The sequence below is a fragment of the Quercus robur genome, chromosome 7, assembly GCF_932294415.1.
Source record: "Quercus robur chromosome 7, dhQueRobu3.1, whole genome shotgun sequence".
NCBI lineage: Eukaryota > Viridiplantae > Streptophyta > Magnoliopsida > Fagales > Fagaceae > Quercus > Quercus robur.
In genome coordinates this window covers 40,104,556-40,113,672 of record NC_065540.1, presented here as the reverse complement: position 1 = coordinate 40,113,672, position 9,117 = coordinate 40,104,556, and the positions used below count along the sequence as shown (strand labels likewise).

Here is a 9,117-nt window from a genome sequence, read left to right as displayed (position 1 = left end):
TTTTTTGTTGTTTGGTGTGCTATAGCATTTTGGGTGTTATAGGCTTTTAGCACATCCAATGCTAATGCTCTAATTCTTGTTACTCTCGGAGTTTCATCAATCGTTTTAAATTCTTTTAAAACAATTAGATTCCCAATCACATGTTGAAGTAATTACCGGTATAAAATCTCAAGGGACTATTACAAGGGAAACAATAAAGAAAGAAAAGAAAAAAGAATAGAGAAAAGCTCATGAATTTCCCTTAATTTTATAATCACAAATTTGAGATCTAAATATTTTAATAAATTCAGATTTAGAATAGATATTCTCAGCCTAAACATGTCTTTTCCCATTCTTGAGTAAGTGCACTAAAGTGGAATGAACCAAAGTGGATCAAAATGGACCAAGTGGACCAAAATGGACCGAAATGGATAGAATGGACAAAAAGTAAATCAAAGTAAACTGAATGGAACGAAGTTGACCGAAATGCTACACTTCAACTTTTAGATATTATATAAATGATATGAGGCTTTAGTTTGACAGCAAGTGTCTTCCATTAAAAGCAAGACATCGTTAGTGCCTTGAAAAAGGAATATATATATACACAGAGAGAGAGAGAGAGAGAGAGAGAGAGAGGGGTAAGATTGCCTATATATGAGTAACATTATCCATCAATCACCTCTCTCAAATGGTGAAACACCATAAAAGTAGGAGTTTTGTTTGTTGGGTGTGCCATTTTATAGTCAAGATGAACTTCTAATTTTGGACCGAATTAATAATTTAACATTCTGTTTAGTTGAGAGGAATCGAGTTCAGTATGGACAACAAAGCGGAAACAACAAAGTGCATTGATGGTAGGTTTTTCAGTAGATAGTAGGCATAAAATACTACTTGTAGCTTCATGTTTTAGATGGGGCTTTTTAAGGACATTGATTTGAGAGTAATAAAAATTGAAAATTAAGGATCATAAACTACTCTACTATAGTTATGTATAACTAGAGTGATCATATTTAGTTGAGGAGATCGTTTCGTCTCACTTCTAAAAGCATAGAGAATATCTGATTTTGAGACAGCAATCACCAATGTTGTAGTTGTAGGAGAACCAATGAGTTTAGAAATGAAACTATTCAACAATCTCATCAGTTGGCATGATCGACTTTTGGTGAGCATTCTGCATCGCACCGACCTTGTCAGTTATTGAACAATCCTATCTTGGAGCATATCAATGCTAGTTTGTAAACAAAAGGAATCAAGTATATAGACTAGACTAGACTAAATATCGTTTGTTATGAACTGTTTAAGGCCTTTTTTTATTATATTATTTCCTATTTTTCTCTCTAAAAAATAAAAATATTCTTTCCTATTTTTGGGTCACATCCAATTAGTATATAAGTAAAATACACACCAAATAAATTCCCCGACATCATGTTTGGTTGAGAGAGAGAGAGAAGATTAGAGAGCTTTTAATTTCTCATCCTTCGTTTGTGGTAGTTGAGTTGTCAATAGGGACATAAAAGAAATTTAAAGGTATATATGTCATTATCTTCCTTTTAGAGATGGTAAAATTTTCCATTAAAAATAGGTGAAATTTGAAGTGAAAGATGTAAGGGAAAAAAAATACTAATTATTTTCTCTCAATTTTTTGTTTATGACAAAGCAATACAAAATAATATTATCTTTTAAAAAAAAATTCATTTCTTACTTTTTCTTTTTTCAATTTATTTTCTATCCTAAATTGTGAGCTAAAGAAAATTAGAGTCTCATGCATTAATAATTAATGCAATCTAATCAAAATATATATAGAAGTAGAGACCTCATGCAAAAAAGCAAAATGTTCTGCTATGTGGTGCTTTTTTTGAAAAAATAATTGAAATAATATTAAAAGCCACAAGATAAGAAAAAAAAATAGAGACTTTTGGTTTCTTTAGTTCAATACTTCAAGACTTTTTTTATTAAAGAATAATGATGCTTTGTAAGACGCTTTGTTCTCTTTGGTTCAATGTTTCAAGCTAAAAACATCTTGCACTTCTACTTCTTTATATATACATGCCCACAACCCTTCGTGCCATCTCATTTAAATTACATCCCAACTAAGAATGATGTTATATATTTTCAACCTTTCAATGACAACTACTTAGCTCCAACTTCGTCATCCCATCTAATTTTAACCCGTATGAGTTTACTATAACCAAGGAAGATGGCCTACTTTTTTTATTGAGTGAAGACAACAACTTATTGTTTTGATGTTAATGTCAGATGTGGGTTGTGTAAAGGATGTCGTTGGCTTCGAATCTTTAGATTGTTTGGTGTAGGAAATTCATAGTTGTATTTTGTTTTAGAACTAAATAGAAATAGAAAGAAACATTCTAATTGATTATATATTAATGAGATTAGTTGTTTTTTATTATGTTTTAGAACTCATAATTTTTAGGTTTCTTTGTAGTTTTTAATGTTATTTAGTGCAATATCAATATTAGATATGACGATAAAAGTGAAAGTCAATGATGATTTTATAGTGTCTTTTTGTGTTAGTTTTTTATCTTTTATTTTATTTTATGTGGAAGCCTAACTAAAGACAATTAAATCTTTATAAATGGAAATTTTTTTAACCATTTTTTTCTTTATTTTATCACATTCTCTATATTCCAATACTAAAAAAATGACTTTTTTTTCTTTAACATAATGAAATGGGTGTTTCAAATTTGTGGGTTGGTATTTGATTGTGAAAATTGAGTAGTTGAGGAAGTGTTTGGGAGGTTGCTTGAATTTTTGAAATTTTAGGATATGAAAGTATTTTATACTTTGAATTCAGATTTATAATTTTCAATTTTTAAAATCATTTAATCAATTTAAAAATTAAAGTCTACATATAATATAATATGTTAGTCTCCTAAAAATGTCCAAAAATCTTGATTGTTCCAACCCTAAAAATTTAGATTAGTAGAGCAATTTCACTCAATATTCGGGAACCAATTTTATGGCAATTATATATATATAAATTATGAATTAAGAAAATTGAGTTTCAAAGCATTCAAAAATATTATGATAAAACATAAATTTTATACAACAGAATGAGTATTATAAGTAGGTCTTAAAAAACATAAAATATAAATATATATATATATATATATTTCAAATAAATTTGCAAAGTATCCGCGTATTGCGCGGGAAATTATCTAGTCTTCATAATAGGTGTAACCTTAAATAAAAATAAAAGTACCAATTGAATTAAATTTTCCAATTCCCTCTAATTTTTAGTTGGATGTCAAACATGTGACATTTATTCGATTTTTAAATGCCACATGTTTTACATCTAAATCAAAATTAGATAAAATTGGAGGATTCAATAGGAAGGGATTTTATCCCGCTTTTACCCAATACCATTAGGTCTTATTATAATTTTGCAAATTCTAATTGTGAGTATTACCATTCCAAGATGGGTATGAGAACATGTCTTTTTTCGCAATTGATTCATTAATTTACCTTTTCTTTGTTGGCATGTCCTTGTGACACAGTAGAACTTATCATTGGATTTGACATAGATTTCGTCTTGTATGACCCCTCCTACCTTCTCAGGCAAAGCAAAACAAGACACTGAACCAGAGAGAGAGAGAGAGAGAGAGAGAGAGAGAGAGGAATATTATTAGAAAAAATAATTAATAAATAATACAATTTTCCTATATACATTTCATTTGAAAACAAATGCCACAAATCGTACATCTCTATATCTCTTGAAACTAAACAATTGATCAAAACAATATATTTTGATACAGTTTTACAATTGGACACACCTCTGCTTCTGCTTACAGCATTTTCTATAATATGCTAACACATACTGTATATGTATGTATAGATGTATATAAAGCAAAGGAAAGAATAGAATGGACAACAGGACCAATCAATATGATGTGGAGCTTAGCCCCGAAAGCTACAGTTGGTCTTCCAAATGGTGAAATTTATAGCCACAGTGGTACTCTAGCCGGGACAGGATGCTACTAGCAACCAGAGGCAGTTCTGGCGAATGCAGACTTCTTGGGCTATGATGAACTGAAATGCAAAAGCTACTTGTTTAAAGTCTTTCAAGTGTCGTCTGTAAATATGTTAAATATGAAATCCCGGAAGCGCTTTGAATATTGTCTTGGATCAACTGCTGATATAGAGGTCGGGTCATATTGGATGGACTTGTATACATGCTCAAGCTTCTTGCTGATGTCGTAGTCTTGAAGTATGTCAATTATTCCAAAAAACATTACAACATCATAATACTCCCCTGTTGGTTCTCCTATGAGCTGAAATTCACAATCATTTCTTCTTATAGTCTTTTCCACCCGTGCTGGCATGTTCAAGCCTAATTTAATACTAGCCCACCTGCAATAGCCAATATTCAACTATGTCAAAACAAATTCTTTCATTACTTTGACTAATAATGATATAGTGCTGTTATCATGTCCACTACTTGTAACCAAATCATCATTGATGATATATAAGTAGCGGTCATTATTAACTTCATTACTGTTGTAGGAGATAATTTCCATCATTTTTCACCTCTAATACTGTTTCATAATACAACAACATTTTATATGTAATCTCAACCTCAATGGCTGATCATTGCATAATCCAGGTCAACCTGATTATGTAAGGAAGCCAATTTTTATCATCTTTCCTTTCCCCAACCAACTAGGTAGGAACTTTGTGGTCACTGAGTAAAAAGGCAAAGGGGTTCTATAATGATACTTGAATTCTAGGGGTGACTCTATGTAGTCATTGAGTAAAAAATGATTGGTGAAAAGTTTCCTTAGTTGCATTAGTTACCCGCTGATTATTAGGAAAAATTTACTTTCGAGGAGCATCAAGGCCATTTCATCCTCCCTGATGATTAGTCTTTCTCTAATTCTTGTTCTTCATGAGGTGTTTCTCTTCCCGGGAAGAATGTTGTTGGTTTTTTTTTTTTTTCCCTTACCATCTGTAATAGATCTAAAATTCTCCACATTTTCTTATTGAAATCAAATCACAAATATATTTTGAGATAGTTTTACGTAAATTCTATTTCACATATTGATTGATCACTTTTTTATGATTTAATATATACAATTCACCTGGATGGGTCTAAAAGAAGCTGATCCATGTCTGCTCTTGAAAGACGAGGAACTCCATCACCCTCAGAGTCACCTGGAAGAAGAAAAACAGTCCATTGTTGTAAGTAAAAAGCATAAATATGAGATTAATATCAATTCAAAGTAATCTTGTGAAAGAGTGAAAATTGACCAGTAGGACTCTGAGTTCCAGAAGGAATTAAGTCACCAGCAGTTGATATTTCTCTGAAGTGAAGACCCACCAAAAGACTATAGTCCATAATTCTCTCCTGCTCGAGAAACTCACAGTCCCTATCAATTTGCCTGTAGGAACAATTGTACATTTAGGAAGGCCAATAAAGGAAAATGGAAAGGAAAGCAATGCTCCATTTGGTGGCAAAACTCTTGGGGTTGCAATAGTTTTTTTGTAGCATGCTAGCAATTAAATGAAGCATTTGAAAGGCATGAACTATGTTTCACCTGCAAAACTCTTGAAACCATGACTTCTGCAGTCTGAATAAAAAGTTCAAATCAAGGTCTTTAAGGATGGTGGTTTCATCAATCTCTGTCTCCGGCTTATCTGTTGTGCGGCCAAGGGAAGATCCCTTCAAGTCAAAGCGTCTGTGGATGGTATAGTCGGAACGAAAGAGATTCCCCATTATGATGAAGCGTACCTATATTATCAACCACCTTACATATGAGCATCTAAAAGTGATAGATTAGAAAACACTTTTCTTTCTAGATATGTGAATCATAAATACAAACTAATTGATGCAGCTATTAAAAATTTAAAACTGATAGTATGATAATGGTAAGAAATGATGACCTGATCTTTTTCATACAAATTTGTTTTTTTTGCACATGTTAGTTTTCTATGGAACTATAGCACATCTACCTTCTTCTGGATAGTTCCAGTTAGCTTTACACAATGCAGACCATAAAATTTGGTTACTAGAGTGTTTTCGAAGGCTCGAAAATGGTTATAATAGGCTGAAAGCATCCTCAATAGCACCTACACCATGAAACCAATTACTGAATTATATTTAGAAACAGTGTCAAACAAAAAATAGAAAGGGCAAAACTATGTGAAACTCACTTTTACTTCTGCCTTTTTTATAGTCTTTATCATGTAGCGATCATCATTGGTCAGGTAAAAGAAGCTACCACTTTTACCAGGAGAGGAGAGTTCCCGGAGAGCATCATTCCCACAGATTGAAATCATGTAATCAGCTGGGTCCACATTGAACAACTTCCTCAGAGTCCTGAAGACAAGAAAAGAAAAATAGTTAAAAGATGAGAATGACAAGATGATACTAAAAACTTTGGTTTAACATGTTAGCTTAAATGGTGACTTATTATATCATTTTATAAGAGTCTTGCTCCCACATTCCGATGACATGCAATATTAGACTTAGTAGTCAATAACCCATGTTCCAGGTTGGAAGGCTCTATTGCACATTGTGACAATGGTAATGAAGTATTAGCTGCTCAAGTGCAAAAGAAAACAAGAAAACAGAAACAAGATATTATACTTTGAGGATTCACCTGAAGACTAATGGGCAGTAATCCTTCCATTTAAATTCACAGGACTGATGTGGTGGAGTGTACTTGGATCCTTCTGGAGGAAATTTTGTCCATACTTTTTCCTTTGGATCAAAAGCTGAAGACTTCAAATCAAGGGATGCAGCTGGAGCAGGTCTTCCAACAGAATGCCTGTCCAATCAGTCCACATACTGATAATGAGTGACAAAACACAAAGCAATCATATGTAGACATTTACCTTTAAACTGGTGAAGGAAAAGGAAAATTAAAGATACATTGCTTCAATTTTGGAGACTATGTGCTACATATCATAGTTTTCATGTCTTTATAATCACTTTTGTAAGAAAACATGCAAAAATCATTGCAGCAAGCAGAATCATAATCCTTATTATATATTCTAGAATGTGATGTAGCCAAAAAGAATAGCCTGAGCAGGAATTTCAAATGATAAGAGTTGACAAAACTTCCTTTTTTGATTGTTAAAGAAAACTTAAAGTAAGCCTGACAAAAAGGCCAAAGCTTCTATATGTAGTCAGAAAGTTGTATTTCTTCCATTATTAGACCCACTTTTTCTCCTGTAATGCGCCATCATTTAACAAAACTCCTTTAAAGATGAATTAGAACTTGTTCACCAAATTGCACAATCTTACTGGTTAACTTACTACTAGTATTTAATTGAATTGGAAATAGAAGACTGTTAACTGCAACTTTAAAAGGTAAGAAAATGGAGCCATTAGATGGTTCACAAGAATAGATCATGGGAGGTATTCAGAAACAAACATGGTAACCCTGTAAGAATGGAAGGATTGTTGGGTGACAGCGGTTAAAGTGATGTAGCCAATTCTAGTTTTATTTTTTGTCCTTCGATTGCTGAGAAAACTGAGCACTAGAAACAAAATTTGAATAATGAGATTAAATCAGAAAAGTTGCATTTGACTCACTAGAGTGGAGTTTGGACTTTGGAAATATGTCCAGCCTCCGAATTCAATTTAATAGATTAAAATTTTTGTTTAGCAAACAAACAGAACCAATTACATATAGAAAAACTGAAGAAAAAAATGACATATAGAAGAGAAGTGATTGCCACACCTTAAAAAGGAAATTGTGAATTTTTTAATCCAACTAAATAAAATCCTATACGCATCTTGACAAGGCCAACAAACTGAGAAAAAAACAACTTTAGATAAAAGCAATAAAACAATATAGCGTTGATAGCAATGACATAGATTATATGTTTGGAACAAAGCAGATCACCAAAAAACGAAAAAAGAAAAAAAGAAAAGGGAAGGTGACAAAAGCCTAATAATATCTTGTATCAGTAAAAATACCTGATTCCCAACTGCAAATTGAGCATGAGCTCATAATTCTTGTGCCCTTTGCATATTGTCTCTCCTTGTCTCTTAGCTTTCCTTGGTACTTTCAATGGTATCTTAGGTACCCCCCTTGGAATTACATCATCGTTATGTAGACCCAACATATCATCCTCAGAATCTCCCTCCTCAATTGGTGTCCTACTAACAAAATCACTAGATTCATCACCATCCCATATACGCATTCTATCCATTGGCTTCTCTATCCCCACACTCACTCTCCCATCAACAGACACTCTCCTAGGCTTAGCACCATCCCCCGACTTTGTTGACCTCCAAACCGCAAGCTTCTTTTGTGATGGCAAAATTGAGACTTTCTCTCCTGGACAAATCTTACAATCACACAAATCAACATTATACACATCTTGAGGATCCCATTCAAGATTGGCTTCTGGGGATGACTCTGGTGGATAATAAGTCCCATTTTGTTCAATGGGATCCTTACTCCAATTCCCAACATAAAAACTCCCATCAACCCATTTGAAACTTCCATGTCCTTTAGGCAATCCATCTTCCCAATACCCTTCAAACCTGTTCCCATTAGTCCAAACAAATGTACCTTTACCACATATCTCTCCATTCTTCCATTCTCCAACATAATGTTTCCCGTTCTTCCATTGATACCTCCCTTGACCTTCTTGCAATCCTCGCCGCCATTCGCCTTCATACCAATCCCCATTGGCAAAATTCTTCACGCCATTCCCATGTTTCAAATTCATGATCCATTGTCCTTTATAAGTATCTCCATTACTCCCTGTATACGTGCCCATCCCATCCATATAACCGCTCTTGAACTCACCTTCATATGTAGCCCCGGAAGGCCAACTAAACCTACCTTTCCCCATAGTTTTGCCTCTATGCCACTCTCCCACGTACATGCACCCATCGGTCCATAAGTACTTGCCATGTTCATGAGGAAAGTTATCGCACCATTGGCCTGTATAGTAATCACCATTGGGGAGAACCCTCTCAGCATGGTATATTTCCCCACTGTGTCTTCCATTGTTGTCTTTATCATCATTGCTGTCATCGTCATCGTCATCTACATGGGCCACGGACATGGTTCCTAAGAAATTGTTTGCACGTTTCTTTGCAGCCTGTGTTTTTCGAATTGTGGCCTCCCATGCCTTTAAAACACCACTCTCTTTGTTCAT

General features: G+C 33.6%; 1 protein-coding gene across 2 annotated transcripts; it reads right to left on the bottom strand.

The window, feature by feature from the left end:
* Window positions 1–3,687: 3,687 nt before the first annotated feature.
* On the bottom strand, window positions 3,688–9,117 carry LOC126693419 (phosphatidylinositol 4-phosphate 5-kinase 4). 2 transcript variants are annotated; one of them, XM_050389379.1, is made up of 8 exons: window positions 7,922–9,117; window positions 6,597–6,764; window positions 6,148–6,313; window positions 5,947–6,063; window positions 5,532–5,725; window positions 5,245–5,375; window positions 5,076–5,148; window positions 3,688–4,347 (listed from the first exon to the last, which is right to left on the bottom strand). In XM_050389379.1, exons 1-8 carry the CDS (start codon window positions 9,115–9,117, stop codon window positions 4,059–4,061), a joined length of 2,334 nt encoding a protein of 777 aa, XP_050245336.1. In that variant the 3' UTR covers window positions 3,688–4,058. The 2 variants fall into 2 exon arrangements, with proteins under 2 accessions (XP_050245336.1, XP_050245338.1); XM_050389381.1 differs by lacking the exon at window positions 3,688–4,347 and having other exon boundaries at window positions 5,072–5,148; window positions 7,922–8,091; window positions 8,176–9,117.

Bases quoted from the DNA above. Each gene is read 5' to 3' on its own strand.
- LOC126693419 (XM_050389379.1), bottom strand. From the start codon at position 9,117: ATGAACAAAGAGAGTGGTGTTTTAAAGGCATGGGAGGCCACAATTCGA. The intron at 6,064-6,147 runs GTGAGTTTCACA...TTCATGGTGTAG, and splicing joins TAAAAAAGGCAGAAGTAAAA to GTGCTATTGAGGATGCTTTC. The intron at 5,149-5,244 runs GTCAATTTTCAC...TTCTTCTTCCAG, and splicing joins TGGAACTCAGAGTCCTACTG to GTGACTCTGAGGGTGATGGA.